Raw genomic sequence first — 24,003 nt, 5'->3', positions numbered from 1 at the left:
TTTAGTAATCTAGCACTACTACAAGCTAAACTCACCGTAACCATGAAATGGCGGTAAAACGTGTTCAGCAACTTCATGGCACAATACATTTATCTGCTCAGCTACTGCGGCTCAAAGAGATGAAAGGTCTACGCAAGCACCCTATCTCCATGGGATGGAATGCAATCCTCATTCCTTTCCATGGAGAAGTTCACCTCATGGGCCCCACTCCCTCTGCTTGGGACAACACCTGGTGGCCCCCCGCCCTCGGAAACCCACCCATTGCAACGGTCCAAGCATGCAACCTAAGCATCATACTCGACTCTTAACTCACCATGAATCACCAGGTCAACGCTGTATCCTCTGCATGCTTCAACATCCTCTGAGTACTGCGCTGAAGTGGATCCCCCCGACTCCAGGAAAACCATCACCAATGCACCCATTACCAGGAGACTGCACTACGCCAGCGCCCTCTATGCCTGAATCAGCAACAAAACTCCTCTGCAAACTCCAGATCGTCCAGAACTCCGCACCCAGACTTATCCTCGAAAACTCACAACACGACCACATCACCCAACACCTCCGTGACCCTGACTTCCTCCCTGTCAAAAGAAGTATAAGGTTCAAGCTGCTCACACACGCCTACAAGGCCCTTCACGACATCAGACCACAATACCTCAATGACTGAATCTCCTTCCAAGTCCCCAAGAGAAACCTATCACAGGATAAGAGCAGGTGGAAGATCCTTCTCCTACCTAGCAGCCAAGTGCTGGAATGAACTCCCTCTTCACCTCTGACAGAGCCCGACAATGCACCAATTCAGGAAGAACCTCAAGACCTGGTTCTTTGACTGACCCCACCGGAGTTGCCCACTCCTCCACCAGCACCTTGAGACCCTCATGGGTGAGTTGTTCACTTTACAAACCCTGATTGAAACACTGTTGGATTCAAAATTTGAATAGGGACAACTCCCTTCCCCCTTTATCTCAACATATAATCAAAACAAGTGCTGTTGAGGGACATTCGCCTCCCTGAAAACTAAACCTGTTAGCACCAGCTGCCCAGGCCCAATAATGAATCAATATTTAATCTGATCCCCCCCCCCCCGTTTTTAACTTTGATTGCTCTAACTATGGTTGGGATTGCTGTGTTACACTCTCCTCCAAAAAAGCCTTGATGTTGTTGAAAAATTAAGGTTATGAAACCGGCACAAAACCCAGTTCGCTGTATAAACACTGCAGGATGAAGAAATTATACTTTGATCATCTGCTGAAGATCAAAATAAGAACTGTAATGTAACAGTGTACTGATGGATATAAAATGTATCTAGCATGTACCTGTTGATTTTTCTGTTCTATATTAAAACATTTGTACTTTTTCACAGATACCAATAAAAACATTATAAAAAAATATGAGGGAGTTTGGTTTTGGTTGAGTGAGGAGCATGGAAACTCAAAGGGAAAGAGATTGAAAAATTTCTTAGAAGTAGTGTTTGAAGAAGCCTTCTTCCAAAACATGAAAGTATTAAATCTGCCTGCAAAAGGAACTTTTCTTCGAGAACAAATTTGTTTTTTGTGAAAGGTCACAGGATTCTGTGGGTTAACCATTTTGGGGACCTTTCACTGATTTATGGTGTGCTTTCTAAAGGTTTCTTTGACTTGTGAACCCCTAGGGAATTGTTAACCATTCGTAAAATTTTGTGTTTCATGACATGGTTTTGGCACCTTCACCCTCTCCCCCTTTCTCAGAACGTGGAAGCAATATTCTACGAACCACAGCTGTTTCACTAGCACATCCTGGGAAACAAACAAGAAACGTTCATCCATGACATGTAAGATGTAGTAAGGCAGTTTAAAACTCGGCTTCCAGTATCCTCGAGAAAATATTTAGTAAGGATTTTGGGAGACCGTGGTAGAAGAAGAGGAAGTATTTTGGTTTAATAAAGGTAGAACCAGATATTTGAAACACCGTGGGTGAGTTTCAGCTATAATGGAGTAACTGACTTGAGGGATAAGGCACAGTACAGTGGAAGTATCAGAAGTAAAATACTTTGTAGGCTAAAAATAGCAAGCTGGATACAAAAAATGTTAGTGGACCTGAGATGGGGACATGGACAAGATAAACTGGAGAGAGTAGCCGGATGGGGAGTGGGATTTAAGTAGGTGGGGATGTCAGTAGTGAGGTTGCCTCTAACTGATGGTTATCCTAGAGGAGAGATACAGTGCAAATTCCTTGGCTGACAGTGAAAGGTTATTGAATCTATTTCTTCCATTGAATTCTATTGATGCCTGAACTGGCCTCTATTGTCATGAATGGGACTAAATGTCAATATACGTTGTTTGTCTTTGACTATCAGAAGCATGGCGAAAGCACTATGGCAGGCAGAGAGAGCTGACAACAATGTTGACAACTGGCATGTAGGAGCAGCTTACTGGCAGTGTATACTCCTGTGTCACACAAGACCAGTCCCTGTTTGCAGAAGCCCACAGAGGAGTTGGGTTTGTGCATACAGGAATCAGGAGGTGTGAGACTAGCCTTGAAATTGGTAGTCTCCTACCTGAATTTGGAGGGTTGGCATGTATGGTTACATGGTGCGTGCTAAGTAACCAAGTGAGGTTGTGGAGTGGTGGGAGTGAAAGAGGTGGGGAGGTCAGTAGTGAGGGTTGCTCTAGCTGATGGTGATCCTGGAAGAGAGATCCAGTGCAAAGTCCTTGGCTGACAGTTAAGGGTTAGTAATATGTGTTCATGGTGGGGAGAGTAAGTTACCGGCATACATGCCAACATTTTAGAAGAAGAAAGTGGGAGATTCTTTTAAAATAATCAGGAGAAAGTATGTCTCCCATTGACTTCAATTGAGGCCTGAATCAGCCTCTATTGTCTATTGCAATGTATGAGACTAAATGTAAATATACATTGTATTTCATGCCTGTCAAGAGCATGGAGAAAGCACTATGGCAGGCAGAGAGAACTGACGAAAATGTTGTGCACTGGCTTGCAGGAGCAGGTTACTGGCAGTGTATACTCTCATGTCACACAAGACCAGTACCTGTCTGAAGAAGCCTGCTTAAGCATACAGGAATCACACGACTAGCCTTGAATTCTGTTGTCTTCCACCTGAAGTGGGAGGGTTGGCATGTATGGTTACGTGCTAGACATTGGTGACTTAGTGTTACCCAAAGTCGTGTTGTAGTCCTATAAAATTCTGATATTGCTGGTTTTATAGCAACTGTCTCTATATTGGTTCATACTGGTAAATAATAGGACAATTATGATGAGCAAGTGTAATAAAAGGGCCCTGAGGTAGTGTGATCATGAACTTCAGCAATGGGTAGTTAGGCCACTGATGTTACACTTTTTCTTCAGATCCAATTAACATATAGGGTTTTAGTTGAAACCAAATGGTGACTTCAAGGTTTGGTTAAGTAAGAAACAAGTAAACCTGGGTCATTTTGTGGTAATGCTATTTACCCTTACTTAGCAAAACCAAAGGGGATGATAGACGGAGTGTTGAACATTGCAAGCACTCACCCCAGTCAACTGATCTGGGTTTAATCCATCATCATTCTTCAGCCCCCTCCGCCACCCCAGTTCAGACATGGCCATATTCAAATCAGTCTGACCCTGTGCCTCATGGGAACAGTCCAGCCAGAACTGCCAAGCCATGTCTTCCCTGGACCTGAAACAAGCATCCTGGGACTGGTTTCTGGCTAATCAGCCGTCATCAGCCCTTTGGTTTTGCTTTGTTCGCCCTAAGTAGGCAGGGTATGGCCGGACGTGGGTCCCTTGCACGCTTTGCCACTGGATTCAAGCTACCCTGGCTGATGACGGCTGATGGATTAAACCCAAAACAGTTGACTGGGGGTGAGTGCTTGCATTGTTCAACACTCCGTCCATCATCCCCTTTGGTTTCGCTGATTTCTCCTACTTGGCATTAATGTGAACAGAATGACTGCTTGTAAGGCAAATATTGACCTAATGGCCATAATTAACTTTCAACGTTCTTTGTTTGTAATGCTTAGAATTGGAAAGTTTAGTAGACTATGTATCATTTAACATAGTACCCCTTACCAGTGCCTATATAGGCACCAGACCCATTTTACCGTGACTGATGAAGAATGTTTATTTCTGAAAGACAATTCTTTAGGCATGAACTGGCCTTAGGCGAATCCAAACAGAGCATACCTGATGTACAGAAGCTCAGAACACCTATCCTTTGTGGAAGAAAATGCATATCTTTACCCCATATCACAAGTTATAAATGTGGAAATGACCACTTCACAAAGTCCACTTTACATGGATCTGGAGTAAAAGCGGCTGCATGGGATGCATGCAATGAATGCATCATCTAAATGGGGCCTTGTGAGAAAATCAATGTTCAAGTTTCTCTTTGAGGGTAGGAAGCAAAGGCAATGAAAATTAATTTAATATTTTTTCATTGAAATCTATTCTGATAATAACCTTACTAGTAGGGGTGCATTTTCATAATTGTAGGTGTCTACAACTAGAATATGTAGATGGAATTGGAAACTTTGTTGTTGTTGACATATTAGGAAAAAAAACATTACCCTTCTCTTTTGAGTTAGTTAATTACACAAATAGTCCAGATCTCACAAATATGTAAATATGTCAGTCTGCTTATGTTCTTGAACCACCATAATTTCGATATTATGGTGGAGCCTTACTGTAATATTGAATTTATTTACACTCCTAAAGCACTGCTTCATTCATGAGAAAACATTGCCTCATTTGAGAAGGAAGATTGCTAGAATCCTGTAGGGGGAATGAGTGTGCAGGACGAGAAGGGGAGGGAAGATAAAGGGAGGGGAGGGGGAGAGGAAGGGAGAAAAAGAGAGCAAGACATAAACCCACACTGTGAGAACCAGATGGCTTCTTACAGACTTGTTAAACCTTGACAGAACCAGACAAACACTAACTCTGAGACGACCAGTACACTACATGGATGGATCCCCCTGTTTGGATCCTTGGTCTGCTAAAACCTACACCAGGATGCAGTCAAACTTTGAGGGAGATGCAGTTCAAAATTCTTCCATGTGCCTCACAGCCTCTCCTAAATATCATATATAATGAAACAGGATGCTATAACTTTGCTGTGCCTGACACAGGCATTATACCACACAGTCATACTGTAGTATCCTATCCAGGCACTACGCATGTAACACAACCTAAGATTCTATAAAATGCAGTGACTATTTTCATAAGTACAGCATTACTCTCCTACGAAAAAATTATTAGGAAGGTATTCAGATATAAATTGTGTGTTTTTTTCTTAAGCAAGTTTCGCTTTCGTTAACACACCACTGGAAATTAGGCACTTTTGACAAAGTGTATTTCAGTATTATAATGTTAATGATCTTTTTAAAAATATGATTTCTTAAAATAATGACCAAAGTCACTTCCACCTTGAGGAAGTCCTGAGGATTGGATACAATTTTAAAACAGTAAAGAGAAAAAAGGCTTGGCTTACCTACTACAGACAATAGGAGGTCCCAGAAACTGGTCCGGATCTTCAGGTGCACAGTGTGTCCCAGTTACAACCCTATGAGGGCTTATTGTTGTCTTGGCTTTAAGGTCTGCACTGTCCGGAAACTGAGCTGCAGAAAATTTGCTAGTGGGGCTGCTGGCTGGGGTCCCCTGGATGGGTGAATGGCACGGGGAGGTGAGAGGTGAAATGTTTGGAGGTATACCTAGCAAAAAAATACTGTTTGTCATTAAAACACAAAGGGCGTTTAATCAACTGATCTACATATGCAATACCAAGCCAAAGGTAATGCTACAAAGAGCTGCCCCAATAAGGTCAGAAGATATCAGCAGTATACATATATTAAAGTCTTAAGGATGACAGATTAACAGCACGATTATGTATATACATTTATCATTAGAACAATTAGAACAAACTACAAACACACATGTTTGTTAACTGATCCCTGACAAACTCTTTTGGGGTAAGATCACTCTAATATAGCACTGTAGATTCTGCTCCCTGTAATGAAAATGGTTAATGCAGCTTTAATTTGAGAAGTTACATTGAAAATGAGCATTACCAAACAAGATAATGGGATTGATGCTAAATTATTCAAGAACACCTATATCCATTAATATTTGTCAAAATATGTGTTTAAAATATTACTTGTCAATTGTTCTCTTCACAAGATAGGAAGGAGGCAGAAAAAAGATGAAAATGCCTAATTGATGATCCATTTGTTTTTTTATGTTTGAAAAAGGAAGAAAAAAATAGAATTGTTCTAGGTTTGTCTTAGAAATGCTTAGTTGAAAGAGTAGTGAATCATGAGTATACAGCTATCATTACACTCCAGAAATGGATACAGGTTAAATAGTGCAACAAAGGAGAAATGCATCTTGTAGACTAAGAGGGCTGATATAGTGGCTGAAGGAATGAGGATTATTATTTGGAGTGGACAAGAATTTACCTCCAACAATAAGGCCACCACCTGCTAGATGTCATACAAATTAAATAAAATAAACATAATCCTCAGTAATGTGACAGAAAGCAGTAAATCAATGGCAATGTGGAAAATATTTAGGAAGTACAAACACAAGAGCAAAAGTCACCCATAGCACAATAACATACCACAACTAATTATAAACATATTTTGAGTAAAGAAGAAAGGGGTGATCCAGCAGAGAGCAAGGACCAGCGAGTTGAGCGAGCTGAGCGAGTTGAGTGAATCAAGGCGAGGACGCGGATGCGGAAGCAGTCGCCAGGGTTTTTGCGGGAGAAAGTGACCACGATAGCCTCCCGCTGCCTCCTGCCTTCTGCACCCTGCTGTTCCCAGCTGTTCCCCGCAGTTTATGAGCCCAATCAATCGAGCGAGAACGAGTCTGCATTCCTGCTTCAGTCCAGGCAGCCGGCGGACGATAGGCAGCTGTAACGTGGCCGGCCGGCGGACAGCCAGTGAGTAAAAACAATCTGGCAACATTCTGGTAATCTGGCAAGCCTAGCACCCCATTGATCTGGATTCTGTGTTGGTAGCGGGACAAGTGCGGGGAGGTCCCGAGGAGGTCCCGTGCAGAGGTCCAGTGGTCGAGCGGCTCAGTGGCTCAGCGGTATTGAGTTTGTGCAGCCTGAGCACCCTGAGCGAGACGTGGCTGTTGTGGTAGTGAGCTGGGGAGGTGGGGAGCTGGGGAGCTGGTGGTCTGCTGAAACGGCGAGGAGCACACGAGTGAAGGTCAGCAGAGGGTGTAAAGGCATCAAAAAAAGGATATCAAGGCTGAAGCACGGGCCCATCAGGCTTATAACAACAAAAAAACTACTGAAGTCTGGCAAATCAATTCATAAGCTGATTGACAACGCCCTTAAGCTTGTTGAATAGGTGGTAGCGGCGGGATCACATACAAGATCATACATATTCCTTTAAAGCTGTCTCAGACTATTTTTATTTCAGATTATTATGAGATCTGGTCGACAGCGTGGGGCACTGCCAAGACCCCAACTAAAACGGAGGGGGAAGAGCGAAGTGTGTTCAGGCATAGGAGGTTTCCCACTGCAGGTCAACCCTAAAGCAGTTTCCTCCAAGGATTCAGTTATGCCAAAGAACATATTCCAGCCCATCTTAGCCCATTGACTATTAAGGATTTTCTTAAGCAGCAGCAAAAATATGCAGACATGGATAACGGTAAAGGGCCCTCTGTAACATGGTCTCCATTCATTAGTGTAAAGAGAGATTAACTAGTGGAGTCAATCACAGGGCTTAATTATTCTATTCCCTCTGAATTGGAGGCAGTGAACTATGGCAATGAAAGTAAAGTCTTTGGACTTTGTTCGTCGGCTGCGATTTTGAACCCGCTTTTAAAACCGTCTTGTACGATACAGTTCATGTTCAAGTTAATGTACAAGACAACGTACAAGACAATGTTCTTCTGGCGTCAAGGATACCCATGGTTGACGCAGTCCTATCTGCGACTTCGACTGGTCGAAAGGAGATCTTTATCCGTGGGCTTGTAGTCAAGACTCAAATGGTGCCTCGACTAAAATTCCCCCTGGCACGGATCAAACCCAATTGATGAGATTGATGAGGTTTTTTTGATAGAGTCCGACCCTCTTTAGGCGGAATGCGCTAGGAGGGGGCAATTCACCAATATTAGAAATATCTAGCCCCAATGGCCTAAATAGTAGCATAAGGTTATTTAACCTGGACCAATCGAGTATAATGCTGGTAAACATTTCTACCAACACTGATAATAAGTTAATATCTGCTCCCGGGAAAGTTGAATCTGAAAAGGTGTCTATTCCAATGGAGCAAAGTAAATCTGCTCAAACAGTAGCTTCAAATAATCTGTTTAGCTCTGTAGATCTATTCCTACTTGACATATTTGGAGGATATTGCTGTAACAGACCAAATGCAAAGGAAAACAAACTCAATAAGCTAGATTGTGGTATATGGGAGAGTCTACTAAATACAATGGACAATATTACTAATGCTCTCAATTTCCACTCAGATAAATTAAACACTCAAGTCGACTTATTAAATATATTGTCCGTCCATGTAGTTGGAATAGATGCAAAAATTCTCCAATTGACTTACTTGATAACTAAAGTTCAATCCCACAAGGAGAACCAATTATTAACCTGCACTTGTGAGCAATTGATTGATAACATTTCGGATTTACCGCTTATCGTTAGCTCTATGGTTAAAGAAGTCAAATTGATGTCGAGCAGAATGGTCCAAAAGAAAACAACGTTGAACGATACATTAGTTGATTCATCCTTGGCAACAAAGTCCTTAAATTTATTAGAAGAGCTACGGATCCAACAGCAAAATGTGAATAGAGAAGAAACAAACACAAATACAATACCCACACTTTTCAAGTGTAAAACTCAGCAACAAAATATAATACAAATAAAAACTACTGCCGCAGAGAAAAAAGATCGACTTTCAAATGATGACACATCTCAAGATGGGATTAAAGACAGTAAATCTATGGATGAAATATTAGTCGATGAATCAAACGTAATAAAAAATAATGCCAATCAAACTTCTATTACAACTAAAGAAGGCCTATTGAAATGGGCGAGAAAAAGACTGAGGAAAACTCATAATAAATTACCTAAAGCAAAAATAAATCTCACAAGTGACGCTGCTCCTAATAAAAAAGAACTATATCCGATCTTCAGACCCTTGGAAGCACGTGCAGTCAAATTGTTGGCTGAGCCAAAGGGACAAGACACCGGAATCCCAGCACCCGATGTGTTCAATGACAGTATATGGTCCAAAATTACTGTAACATCGAACTCAGGGCTTAATGGACAAGATCAGACATTCAATGGAGCTGACATCCTATTATTCAGAAAACCATAAATAATCTCAATCATGAAATTTATAGTGAGCACATTACTGAAGAGATAATTACTCCTTGGCAAATCACAACTGATGCCCCTGTGTCGGGAAAAGTGTCTATTCAGGCATTATTACCCGACGCAAGGAAGAGTGATACAACTAGTAATATAAATAATGATAAACTAATGGCTCGTGATACCTTGAGTGAGTCAAGAAAAGTAGTTTTCTGTCCACAATACACTACCAGAGGTTCTCATGACATATTGAATCGGGGCAATATTTTAAAATTACTGAATGCAATTGTTGATTTGAAGGATGTAACGTCAGATGATTTAGACTCAGTTGAGCTTAGGAAAGACCAGATCCACCCTATCAATGAAATAACAATAGCGACCATGAGGTTACTATTAGTAACATATTAGCTAATATTAATCAGTTTGAGAAATGGGGCATTAAAGTCTGGAGAATCTGTGATTCCCAATACCCACACTACTCATCCCGATGACAGCATCTTATAGTGCAGCTCCAAAGACCAGTGTACGCAAATTAAAACCGGGATCACAAGTCATAGCTCTGAAAGGAGTCGTAGGGCCATCATCAAAAATAGATCTGTCATTTGGGATTAAGATCATGAGTGGTAAACCGGGCATTCAAACGTGCGAAGAGTTAAAGAATGAAATTTCTTTTTCTGACGATTGGAGTTGGCTGCCAAAAATATTGGTCAAAGGGAGTCCCATAAAGCATGATTGATGCCTAAATTCCATTACCAAAGTGTTAATATCACTTTATATTTTTTCCTGGAATGTAAATGGACTTAAAACCCTTGTAGAGGATCCTGATGCAATAATCTTACTCAGGGATTTTGATATACTAATGTTCCAGGAAACTTGGAATATGGAATGTGAACCACTAATTGGTTATTATGAATATCTAAATACTGCTCGCTGTAAGGCTGCCTTTGGTCGTGCAAGTGGCATGGCTACAGTGTATTAAGTTAGTATTTAATCATTCTATTATTTTCTTAAACATTTATATAAGTGCAAAAAATTCGGACAAGGCTACTCAAATCTCGAGTTTGTGGGAAATAGTAAGAGTCTTGTATTATGAACATCTGGATTCAATGATAATCATGTCTGGCGATCTTAACATGCACTTTTGTACTCGTATCACCCCTAATATACCAACGAGATTGTTATCAAGGTTGATTAGTTCTCAATTCATAAAATTTAACCTTAAGTTGCTACTGGCTGATGGACAAGCTCCTACATTTTAAAAAATAGGTAATCCAACTATTATTGATTATTCAATAGTTTTGAATGTGCTAATAAACTCACTTTGCAGCTATCATGTAATACCGAGAATAGAAAGTGATTATAATCCACCAATAATTTCTTTGGCACTTCCGTTGGATCATTTACCGGAAGTGAAAATATTCAAAACTATTCCAACATCTTTTAATTTGAAACGGCTGGTATGGAACCAGAGAAATGAAAAAGAGATATTGAAAGTCTTATCTTCCTTAGTTAATAAAGCTCAAGAAGAAATAGCAGAAGGAACATCTATGGTTGATTCCTGGCCACGTCTCTGTTAAGCCATTTTGGATCATTTTCCTCCCCCGACAACATCGAAATGTGCGACCATGAGAACAAAAAAAATCAGATGGTTTACTAACCAGCTGCTTCATTTGAAAAGAAATCTTAATAGAGCAACTAGGGCATTCTGCAGAAAACTTAAAGGTTCAAATATGTTTTTAGAATCGCAACAACTAATAAAGCAAAGAAAACAATATAAAAATGAAATATGGAAAGCTAACCAAGAATATTATGAAGGAATATGGATCAAATTACATCATTCATGTAAAACAAGAGACTTAAAATCATTTTGGGGTATTATTAATAATCTTGATCTTGGTAATTACAGAGGGAACAGTGCTAATATTGAAGAATAAAGTTGGGCTTCTTACATCTGCAATCTTTATGCTGCCCCTTCGGTTGTTCATTCTGATTTTAACAGTGTTTGTCAAAAAATAAACACATTGGAAAGTATTGAATATAAAAAATCTTATTTAGAACACTACAACAAGCAAAGAAAATTAAAGGTTGATGGTTTAAGCTCTGATGCCTATGACTAATATACTGTACAAGACAATTACTTTTAGACGACAGATCGAGTTAAAAAGGCAATAAGTAAGATCAGATCTAACGGTGCGCCGGGTCCAAATGGATTTCCTAATTCTGTGTTTAAGGCAAATCTTAATCACTGGCCTGAGGTTTTAACTTATTTATTTAATGATGTTCTCAAAACCATAACTGTTCCTGAGTCATGGCAAGGAAGCATTATACAGCTAATATATAAAAGTGGCCCACATGATAATCCCGCCAATTATCGATTGATTGACCTAACGGATGTAGAGGCAAAAATATTTGCGAGTTGTTGAAGACTTTAAAGCATGGGCATCAAGGAATTATCTAATCCCAATTTTTCAAACTGGTTTTAGAAGAGGAGAATCGACCAATACGAACTTGATTTTAATGCCTTTATTGGCCGACAGGGCTAAATATAGGAAACAGAAGCTGAATGTATGTTTTATTGATTTAAAAGCCGCCTTTGACTCTGTACCACAAAACTCATTATGGGCTAAGCTTCTGAATTGGGGCATTCCAAATCGTTTATTAGACATGATTAAACTTTTATACACCGATACATGGGTCCAGATTAAAGTCGGTGATGGTAGAAGCACTACACGCCGGCCAGGAACTAATAAGGGTTTGAAGCAAGGCTGTGTTTTAGCTCCCTTTCTTTTTAATCTTTTTTATGTCTGATTTTAATTATGTCAATGCCCATCCTCCAACCATACAAGGTAAAGAGATTAAATATTTGCAATATGCCGAGATACAATTTTACTGAGTCATACGGCCGTAGGTTTAAAAAGAATAGTTGATTCTTTTAATCAATATATTACTCTGAATGGTCTTAAAATAAATACTAAAAAGGCAAACATTATGACTATAGGAGGAAAAAAAGTAGGTTCAAAAGTATGGAACATTAATGGGTTAGTTATTCAATCAGTGAAATCGGACAAATATCTGGGAATTACATTTGATGATAATATGTCATTTGGGCAGCATTTTAGTAACCTTGAGGCGAAGGCAACATCGCTATCATTTGCATTTAGAAAGTTAAGGGATAAGTTATCATGCGGAAATTATGAGCACTTCCCGAAGGTCATGAAAGCTAAACTGATTTCATCCTTGGAATACGGTTCGATGATCTTCCGTGGCAAAGATGCAAAAATCCTAGATGACATTCAGATAAAAGCTTATAAATCAGTTTATAGGATTCCCAGATATATAGGCCTTGCCAATGTAAGATTAGAATTTGGACTAAAAAGACAAACTTTGTCTCGGCAATCTGCTTATTTAAAAACGTTACTATCATTATCACGCCCAGAAAAAGGTTCTCTCTCATGTCAGTGTTGGCACAAGCTTCTGAGTAGTGATCATGCAAGTAGTTGGAGATCATTTTTAAATGAGTTCTTACTTAATTTTGAATGTCCAAACTTAGAAGATGAAGTAAGAAGTAAACATGCATTTAAAAGATCAATAAATCAATCAGTTAATTTGCTGTCGGCCATAACTGACAATGATGAGCTTAGAAAAAAGAACCATTCATGGTCAGTTGCTAACTCTTTTAGAAAATTGGAACCACAACCATATTTGCTGTCCTATCTAAAACCGGTTATTAAGAATAGATTTATGTTAATAATGTTTGAGCGATACCCAACTAAGGACGGATTTCCAAAATGGGAAACAAATGGCCTTCCAAAGTATGTAGGCTGTGTGGATTATGTGATGAAACATCCTTTCATATTGTAACTTTGTGTCGCCAATTAAAATCCATGTTTAATTAATTTGGGGTACGATCTTGTAAAAATGCAATCATCACAGGCCTTCCTGGTGTATCGCCACAAATGACTTTTCGTTTTATTAAGTTTATTTTAATAGCTGAAAAAAAACTATTATCTTGTGATGATGCGGTTTTATAAAATAGGTGCATACACCATTAATGTGGTTAAAATAATATCTAGAGAATAAAGATGCTTGAATTAGAGACGGAATATTATGATCATAACCTTAGCACAAATGCACTTTACTATTTGCCATTTAAAGTTTATTGATAACATCTAATTTGCGGGTTTATGTAATATATTTTGTAGCTGTTAAGAACTATTACCACAAATATTGCTTACTGCCCATGCTTCATATTGTTGCCAAGTTAACTGTGTCAAGTTGTTTTTTTGTGTACATAATGATTTTGCAAATGCTAACTTTATGAAATTTTACGCTGTAGCCGCTTAAAATAGGAATTGGTCAAGTCTTTTTCCTTTTTTTACTGACTTTGAAGTTATACTGTTGTTTTTTATCGCTCATGTATGTTTTTTTTAAAATTAATCCACCAATACATATTTACTACTGAGTAAAATAAGACCAAAAAAACTATAATTCAATAAGTGGATCCAGGGAAATACATTTTTTAAAAACTAAAGTGAAAATATAACACCCAATGTAGGTTAACAGTTCTGGTAGACTAGGAGCAAGGTGCAATTTCACTCTGACCACAATGGAGCTGAGGTCAGATGCACCAAGTTGATTAGTCCCAGTAAAAGTCTGAAAGTCGAAAATTTCAAAGAAGGTTCCACTTTAGAAAGTGACAAAGTTCTTTTCTTGAAGAAAAATGATAAAACTTCTCCTAAGTTACAGGGCATAATGAAACTCCTCTTTGGATGGAATGCCGCTGAAACTTTAGTTGCTGATGTGGAACTGAAGCCCCCAAGGTGCACGGGGGCCCTAAGCTCTAGGGGGCTCCCTTAGCACAGTACTCTGGTCCAAGAGCTCCTAATTGAGTCCAGAGGGAGCCCCCCACGTGCCTTGCAGGGGGGACCCCTCAAGTTTCGTTACAGCAGTGACCAAAGCCCATACAACAGATGATTTCTCTTTGAAAATTAGCAACGCCCTGACTCAGAATGGGTCATTTTCTTCAGAGATGCAGAGATCTCCATGCAGGATGAAGCTGAAATTCAATACATCGCTGTGGAACTCTTGGTTAGATACTTTTTCCAGTAGGTCAATCAGAAGCCCATGGGGAAAGGTTTTCAAAAGTTTTGAAACTTTTGGTGCCCAAACAGCCACAGAAATACACTTCTTAGGCCCCCGGGGCCTCAAAGGAAGGCATTTTGAGAGTCTCTGTCGTGTATGACAGAGGCCAAAAGCAAACTCTAGTCCCAGTCTATTTGCCAATGGCCCACTAGAATTCTTCATAGGAATGTCATCTTCAGCTTTATTATGTTCGAGGGATCACCTGGAGGATCCGTCTTATGATCCTTAGAGCTTTTTCTGTCCTTGGATTTCAAGTGGAAAGGGGTCTAACCTCTTTAGGTCCTTCTCTTAGGTCATAGATGCTGAGTGCAGCAGGTTCAGTCCACCTGGTATTCTTTCACAAATATAGCAGCGTTCAGAGGAGGAAGCCTAGGTGTGGGTCTAGATTTGTTAGGTTCACCAGCTTGTGAGGGAGGACACTCTATGACACTTCAAGTGCCTCTTTGACCAATGGAGTAAATGTTCAGTAGCTGTGGCCTACCGACATTTTCAGTAGTTCCTGTTTGGCTTGCTGCAAGCAGGCCCAAAATGCAATGTGTCAGAGCAAATCCAAGCTGGCCAAAATCTTCAGCCACACTAAACCTGGTCTCTGAGGTTGTGTTGGGGAGTGTACAATGGAAATTACTAGCATCCTTCCACATCTTACACTAAAACCCAGCCTGAATTGGGCCCTGGATCTGCAATAGAAAAAGAGACAAAGTCTGATATGATAGGCCTGTCATGCAGGATTTGACACTTTTCTGCCAACAGGATCCCCACCATCAATATTCTGGTGAGCTTAGATGTGTCATCCCTCTCTAGTCAGGTCGACTTGTCAATAAAAGTGGTCTAATGTTTAGCTTTAGGAAAGAATATCACACTTTATTACAGGGAGAGCACATCTGGCGGCAGTTGAAGACTTAGGGCCCCATTAGGATGTCGGGCAGCGGTGGCGATCCACCCGACATCCTTCTCCGCCGGCCACCCATTTCCCCCGCCATAGTAATATGACCGCGGCAGACGGAAAGACGTCCGCCGCTTTTCCGCCCGGTCAACGAGTTGATCGGGAAGAAAAGGGTTTCATATGGTTGCAGTGTCTGTTAGACACCGCCATCCATATTAGGATGTGCGCGGGAGCATGCTTTTCCATGGCGGCGTGGCTGCCACGGAAAGGCATGCAGGAATGTCTTGTGGGGGCCCGATGCGGGCCTCCAGGGACTCCCGGGGGTGGGGGGTGCACTGCACTTCACTGTACAACGTGGCAGGCACTGCACGGTGCCTGTCACATTGTACATTGAAGTGCGCAATGTGCATTTTTAGCATTGCAGCGGGCGGTGCTTTCTGCACCACCTGCGGCAATGTTAAAAATGCGGGATATGCCCTACAGTGTGGCGGGTGCATCCTAATGGCCCCCACGGGACTGCCTCCCTTATGGCGGGCGGTCTTGTTTTACGTCGGGATGGCAGGCGGACAAAGTCCGCCCGCCATCCTAATGGGGCCCTAAGTGTTTAATTATGAGTTTGGCGGTCCAATTGCCCTATTACAAGTTTGGTGGTCAGACCGCCATTGGACTGCTGCAACCTCCGGAGATCCATGATCCCTCGGTGGTGGTGCAGCGGTCAGAGGCTTGCAATATGCTGGCGTGCCCCTGCCGCACAGCCAAGCATATTATGAGTTTCCTCACCGCCACAGTTTTCATGGTAGTGAGCCTGCCCTGAAAAGTGTGGCAGTGAGGAAACAAAGTAGGCGCTACAGGCCTCAAAGCCAGGTGAAGCATGTAAGGGGCACACGGTATGCCCCACTGTGTGCATGCACCCCCTGTTGCTGCACGGCTTAGACTTCACCATCCATGCCATGCAGGAACGGGCTCTGGCATTCCCACTGCTCTGCCTTGTTAAAGCTCACATATAAGCCTTAGCATGTTACTGCCGTGGATCCGCCAAAGTACCCGCCAGACCAGGAGAAAACTCCTAATGTGGCAGATGGTTGAGTTTGGTGGTGTGGGAGCAGGGCAGTGGCTTGCTACACACTGCCACACTAGTAATTTGGCCCTTAGTCTAATAATCCTATAATGGCTCAGGCAACTAAGTATACCTTTTCTGAAAGTTATATTACTTATCTAGTTAGAAAAGAAAACGATGTTTCCAATTAATTGCATTTTTAAAAACAGTTAGATAAAGTTCTTGAACATAATCGGTAGCTGCTTCCTACTGGATAATGCAGAAATAGTGTTGACAACTATTTTACCAGTAGTTCCCACAGGAACAGCTAAACCCAATACAGTAAAAAAGCTTTAGGCTATTTATTACCTGTATGCACATGCTAACATTAGTTTAGGTATGTACCCCTTCTAGGTACTATGCACCCTTCCTTATGGGCAATAAGGTAATTGTAGGGATGGCTTGTTTAGCGCTTAGAGGCAAGTTTTTAGGCCTGAATAAGAAGTTATTTTCACAGATCTGTTTGCAAACATGCGAGCTTGCAGATGACCAGGTATCGGTGGAGGCCTCGGTCATGTTGTCTGGGTCACAAAGTGGATGGTACAATATATTCAGGGCCACTGGAATCATGCAGCAGATGAGGACCACATTTTGCAGGAGGGTTTACTAAATTATGTGACCAAAAAGTAAATTATATGGTATAAAGTGGCACAAATTGTGATAGTATTACTTCATTAGTTTGTAATGTTTACACCTGGTAACACTGTCTCTGCAAAGATTTCACCTCATTAGTACCTGCCGAATGCAGCAATAATCAACTGAATGGTGACTAGTCAACTTTTGTGAAGGGCCTCCCACCACACTGAAATACACGTTGCCATGTTTTAATAACTTTTGAACAGTTTGAGCTAGAATCAATTTGTTTTGTTAAAATCTGTAGATTATGCAGCAGATGTTGGACTATGTGGCAAATGGAGCAAAATCCATAAATATGCAGTAGAGCTGAAGCCACAGAATCACATGATACCAGTGGTCCTGAATAAAGTGCTTCAGTCCACATGTGACATTTAATTTTACATGTCCTTGATCTACTTTTGACACAATATGTAATGGATGTATGTTCATACATCGCAGACAATTGCAACGCGTGCTTTTACAATGCGACCAACGCATTGCAAACACTGTTACACTGGCAATGTTCACAACGCATGGCATTGCATCGCAGAGACATTGCTTCCTATGGGCGAGTACATAACATCGCACACTGGAAAATCGCAAATCCATACAGCATGTAAACCCGTTCTTTGTGCGTTGTCCGTCCTACCGCAGTTCTGTCTTTTTTAGGGTGGAAAGCGTCGCTATGCCAACTATAATAAACATCCCACACATCAACTGAAATTCATAAACAATAAATATCTTAGGGAAATCATGGCCTGCTGGTCTATATTACCCACATATCTTTTGATTTAAAATTGAGGCAATCCTTGCAGGAAAGGAATAGTCTACCGTGTTGTCTTGCATAAAGTCATAGAAAGATGCGTTACGTAACTGGTCCTACAGGCAAGGTTTAGCAATGTAAATATCTATAAGCCAGAATTTTTCATAACTTTTAAACCGGTGAAGGTGTACATGAATTTTCCTTATACGTTTGCTTACATGTGCAGAAGGCAGCACACTGTTGTGAAAATAAGGCAGTGCTAATACCACAGTTTGTGGGGTTTTTTGGGGGCAAAAGCGTGATCCCGCCTCTAAACACCGGCCCCCACTGCCCCCCCCCCCCCCAAAATGCAGCATTGTAGTGGTGAAGCTAAGAACATGTCATCCGGAAGCCAGATTGTTAGTCAGTGAGGATTTTAATTTTAACTTACATCTGTTGCAAACAGCATACAAACGCCGAAGATTTTATATGGAATATTCTATTCTAGGTGCTTCCTCAATTCAGGCGCAGAGACGAGCCGGGTACAAAAATGGCTGCTGCTTTAGTGGCATCTGGATTACAAGCCTTAAATGATATCTCACCTGCGTGGACATGTATTTCCAAATCCTACTGAGAACCATCATAGTAAATGTCTACATAAACCAGAATTACGACGTGAAGAAAGGATCTTTGAACAAAATGCAGCGTTGCCAGTGCTAAGCACCAGAAATCACTGGCTCAAATCAAGCACACGGTTTGAGTAAGTGTAAGAATGAGAATTGCGGAATCCTTGGAAGGATGCTTGCTCGATAATTGGCGAGAGGAGTTGGCCTAACGGCCATGGCGTCCGACCTTGAATCTGGGGAACTGGGTTCGTGTCTTGGCAATGACCTGAACATCTTGTGACTCTGGGCAAATCACCCTGTGCCTATTAAAAATTAAAGTGACCTGGAATAGTCAGAATGTAGCGCTTGTATTAGAATTTGTGCTGCCAGTGGCTAGTGCTAACCATGGTGGTATCCTCAGGAATATCTCGGGCCCTGGAACTTCCATTATTACAAAGTAATCACTGTCACATATTTGTAATCTTGCTCACACAAAAGACAAATACATATTTATCCAATCACTTTCCACTATAAACGCAAAGTCAGGCCTATTGACTTTGTTAACACCTGTTTATTATCCGTATATCCGTTAATAAAATAAATGCGTATGAGTGCAGTCATTCGGAACAGGCAGTGAAAGGAGCACTGTCAGTGCAGGCAGCGCAGTCCAGTCACTCAGTGTAGGGGGCTGTCAGTGCAGGCAGCGCAGTCCTGTCACTCGGAGCAGGCAGTGTGGCGGCTCGGTTAGTGCAGGCAGCACGGTGAGCGCAGTCCAGTCACTCGGAGCAGGCAATGGGGGCTCGGTTAGTGCATGCAGCATAGTCCAGTCCCTCGAAGCAGGCAGTGGGGGTTTGGTCAGTGCTGGCAGCGCAGTGCAGTCACTCGGAGCAGGCAGTGAAGGGGGCACTGCTTCCTACACCCTCTCATTTCGGTAACAGTCGACCCGATCTGTCAGGCTCATTTCCAAATAGTTCCATTCCACGATTTATTCGAGTGTTCAGAGGCTTCCAAAAATATGTTTTATTTTTCCAAAATACCATTTTAAACATTTACACGCAGACTTTCTTTTCAAGAGGAACTGCAAACTGTTTCATGCAGTATATTGCCACAAGATGGATTTCTGCCTTTCTACGTTTCGGAGGACACACCCCCAGCTATGTCAATGTGTGTAATCTTATGCGTTATGCGTGAGCATGCGTTGTAATCATGCCGTGATTGCTAACCTTATTTATACTTTGTAATCATGCCGTGATAGCTAACATTATTTATACTGTAATTGTCATCTACGTTGATAACATGAGCATGCATTGTAATTTCATGAGATGGAAATGTCATTGCGTAGTTATCACATGCGTTGCGATGGCACCGCAACCAATTGCCATCATTGTAATGGGTGTTTCCCTATGTAATGGGCCTATAGTAAAGAAAAATATGCTAAATGAGGATTTTAACCAATGTTTTAGTGAGCAGATCTCATACACTGGGCACTGGATAGCTGTATTTCAGAGTTAAGAATTCAAAATTACCAGCAAGTGTCACAACAAAAAAATGCAAAACTATGTAAACTACTGGAAAACCATGCCAATTCAGACGCTCCAACCAAAACACACAACTCCAAGTCAAACTCTTCAGCATCCTAGTACTCCAACGCTATCACTGGCAACAAGTACTTGTTGGACTTGGGCCTTAGGGCAGGTTCACCCCTAATCTTTTTGCTTTTATTTGTGACCCTGTGTAGTGATTTTTGGGTCTCTGCGCACTTTTTCCCTGTGTCCCAGAGTAAAGTGCGTGCGTGTAGTATGGCTGGCCTGCCCTCCCATAGGAATGCATGGGGAATGTGTGTGTCCATGTTAGTTCCTGATGTGTGGGGAGTGCAGGCTCGAGCTTGGTATGTATGAACTCGTGAGAATGAATGCTGCGCAATGGTATGTGCGGCTTGTATGTGTCTAGAAGGGAAGTGCTACTTCTGGACATTGATGTATGTGTGCAGTGAGGATACTGGAGCGTGATTGGCTGGAGCTGGCTGGCATGCCAGGCTCCAGGAAGTCTGGATGGGTCTGCCTGGTGGTGAGTGTGAGATCAGCATGAGTGATGTGTGGGAGGAGTGCACCTGGGTCCTGGATGGGCTGGGTTTTTCCCCACACAATGCTGGCTCCGCCCCCCTGTGGTTTGTCTAACGACCCCAGCCTCCCCAGTGAATGAAAGGGGTGGTTGGGCCATCAGGGTACTCCCAAGCCAGCTGCAACTGGTTTTCCCCCCACCCTGCACCCTGAAACAAAGGATTTAGCTGTATAAAAATGGGACTGTGTCCCCACAGAAATTGTTCTGCTTTTGGATCCTTGCCAGAGGGGGCTGTTGCTGCTGCTGGGGCCACGAGGACCGCCACTTGGCTTGTCTCCCTGCCTGGAGACCCAGTGTGCTGGCTCTGGCCCTGCCTTGCCCCCCTGCCTGCCTCCAGACCTTGCTGGGGCTTTGCTTTTGCTCTTAGCGCTAGAGAGCGCTTTATTTCATGCCCCCAAGCGCTGGGTGCGCTTTATTCTGATTATAGCGCCAGAAGCGCTTTATTTCCCTTATAGCGCTTGGGAGCGCTTTGCCAGGCCAAGCGAGTGCCCACCTCGCTTTATATTCTAATTCGGAGGCCGGTGCCCACCCGGCATTGCCCCGTTTTATTTAAATATCGGAGGCCGGTGCCACCCGGCATTTGCCCCGTTATTTGCGGCGCATCGCGAGTGCCTACCTCGCTTTATATTTATTTTGGAAGCCGGTGCCCACCCGGCATTGCCCCGTCCTTGGATTTAAATCATCACGAGGGAGCCCACTCCTCGGATGCTGAGAGCCCGCCTGCCTGCGCAGCTCGGGAGAGGCGGCCGGAAGTCCCGCCCCCGCAGCCAGTGCTGAAGGGAGCAGTGCGAGGCCCGCAGCTGAAGAAGAGGAGCAGCGCGAAACTCGCAGAGAGCCCCCACCAGAGTAGTCCGGTAAGTGAGAAGGGCTAGGGGAGGCTCCGTGTGGCAGGGTATCGCTGTCCTGAGCCCCTGAGAGGCTCCAACGTCCGGCCGCACTTGTGCTTGAGCCCCAGAGCGTGGGGCTCCACCGACGCCCGGCCAGTCCCTTGTTGTTGAGCCGCCGAGGCTCTTGTGGGCAGCATTTCTTGCTCCTCGAGTCCCCGAGGGGGACACCCCCTACAGCGGGCACATGTAGTGTTGAGAGCCAGAGAAGGCTCGAGGGGGCAGTTCTTTATTCCGAGCCCAGAGAGGGTCATTGCCCACATGTGTTAGAGAGCCCCGAGGCTCGAGGGGGCATTTGTTTTAAGAGCCCACGAGGCTCCAACGCCCACAGCGATTTTGCGAGCCCCAGAAGGCTCGAGGGGGCAGCCATTTGTTCTAGAGCCCAGCGAGGCTCCCGCCCACATGTTTATTTAGAGCCCTGAGAGAGGCTCTAGGGGCATTTTAATTGTTTAAGAGCGCTGAAGCTCTTTAGTGCCAGCATAATTGTTTTTCGAGCCTGAGTGGCTCTTAGGGGGCACAGGAAGCTAATTGGTTAGAGCCCCGAGGCTCCCACACTGTGTTTTGCCCCATTGTGTTCTTGAGCCCACGAGGCTCCAACGTTGGCCAGCAGTATTCACAACTGTCCAGCACTTAGTGGACAGTTGCTACGTTTAGGCTTTGTGTTCTGTGCTGCCTGCGCAGCTTCCCTGACATTGAGACTCAGGGCATTTCAGCCCCTTTCGAGGCCAGTTGGCCTGGGGGGACAATTCTAGTGTGGTGCCATGTGCACCCTGCGCAATTTATGATTTACTGATTTGCGTGATTCCTGCGCAAATGTTCTACCTGCACCTCTGAATGTGTTTTAATGTTTCATGTGCAATGGTTTGTTTTATCACCTTTGCTAAAAGTGACCTGCCTAGGTAATTCTTTATGTTTTATTCCCCTTTGCTAAAAGTGACCTGCTTAGAGGAATGTTTGTTTTTACCTTTGCTAAAAGTGACCTGCCTAGGTAATTGTTTATGTTTTATTCCCCTTTGCTAAAAGTGACCTGCTTAGAGGATTGTTGATGTTTTATTGCCTTTGCTAAATGTGACTTGCTTAGGTGATTATTTTAGGTTTCCTTCCCTTTGCTAAATGTGACTTGCTTAGGTGATAGGTTTTCCTTCCATAGGTCCTGATGATAAGGTCCTAGTTCCCTGATTGATTTCCCTACAGTGTTTAGGGTGGCGTAGGAGGTATTGACCCTTTACCAGTAGTTACTGGTTGTATGCTACATGTAACTATTTTGTGTGCTACATTCATTATATGTTTATGTGCTAAGTGTTATACCTACAAGTATTATCTCTAAAAAGTGCATACCCCTGACAGTGGTCCAGGTGGCCCTGTCCTGTACATAATCCCTTGTAAATCTTGCCCGTGCCTGTTGGCACATTGTAAAGTGTGTGTGTTATCTAATGTGTTTTTATTATTATAATACAAAGGCTATTTTTGATATAACCTTGTGTGGAGTTTCCTTTGTGGTGGGCCTAGGGTGTTGTCGCTGGGGTGCGCGCGCAAACGCTTTACACATCGCCTCCGAGACTAGCCTTGCTGCTCGCGTCACGTTACCTAGAGGGTGAGCAGGGGTTGTCTTGGTGTGTGACTCCCTTGCCCTGACTTGGAAGTGGTGGTCTCTGACTGACGTTGGCGCAAGCCTTGGCCAGCCAGAGATCCCGTTTCTAACAGTACTCTATCTACAGACTTGAAAGAAAATGGAAGAAAAGAAGCATGCATGATGGCTTCATACTAATGAATCCCCTCACTGAAACACATAGAAAACTAATTACATCAGCCTGATACCAGCACACTTAATCTGCCAATAGGTGAAGCACCTTCCCAGACACTCCAATCCCACACTCCACAAACAAGTGCTATATCATTCACCGCTTCTTCAATGAAAAAACGTAATTAATACAATAGCACATCAACAACATTAGGCCTTCTTCTCCTTTGCCGCCCACCCTTCCGTGCTGTACCCTACAGTGGTCATACTTCATACCCCTGTCTCTCACAGAACTCAATAAAAGCTGACTAGTTTGAATATGACGTATCACCCTCATTCTTCACCAGCTTCCTCACCATAGAAAATATGATATATTTAATCACCAATGTCAATGCCTCCCTTACTCAAGGCGTCTTCCCAGAAGCACTCAAGACAGGCCAGATCCTTCCACTCTAAAGAATTCTATATTAAATTCTGATGACCTCACCAACTATGAACTCAATACTCACTTAATCTTCATGATCAAGATCATTGAAAAAATATTGTACGCGCAACCCAAAGAACACATCAATGCCATCTTTTGGGCATTTAACCATCCGGCATCAGATTATGCTGCAGCACAGAGACCACTACAAATCATAGAATATTTGCTATCAACCACATATGAATATGTTGCTTGCTTTTGATATTGCTGGTACTGTCAACTTTCTTCAAGTCTGCTGATCATCATTCACAACCTAATGTTTCAAATGGGATTCACTGGAAAGGTCCTTCACTAGTTTTCCTCCATAACTATTCAATTGACACCAGTTCACTCAAAAGGGCATCTCCAGAACTCAGTAGCTCACTATCATCTGTGAAGTC

At 42.6% G+C, this 24,003-nt stretch overlaps 1 protein-coding gene across 3 annotated transcripts in view; it reads right to left on the bottom strand.

Annotated features, from left to right (window-relative positions):
- PDE3A (phosphodiesterase 3A) overlaps nt 1-24,003 on the bottom strand; it is a 1,456,379-nt gene that overhangs the window by 316,511 nt on the left and 1,115,865 nt on the right. For all 3 annotated transcript variants that reach the window (XM_078674052.1, XM_078674054.1, XM_078674053.1), the window contains one exon: nt 5,465-5,684. In XM_078674052.1, the coding sequence (XP_078530178.1) occupies nt 5,465-5,684 (220 nt within the window). The remainder of the gene's footprint in view (nt 1-5,464; nt 5,685-24,003) is intronic.

The sequence above is a fragment of the Lissotriton helveticus genome, chromosome 1_1 (assembly GCF_964261635.1).
Source record: "Lissotriton helveticus chromosome 1_1, aLisHel1.1, whole genome shotgun sequence".
NCBI lineage: Eukaryota > Metazoa > Chordata > Amphibia > Caudata > Salamandridae > Lissotriton > Lissotriton helveticus.
This window is presented reverse-complemented; position numbering and strand designations above follow the sequence as displayed.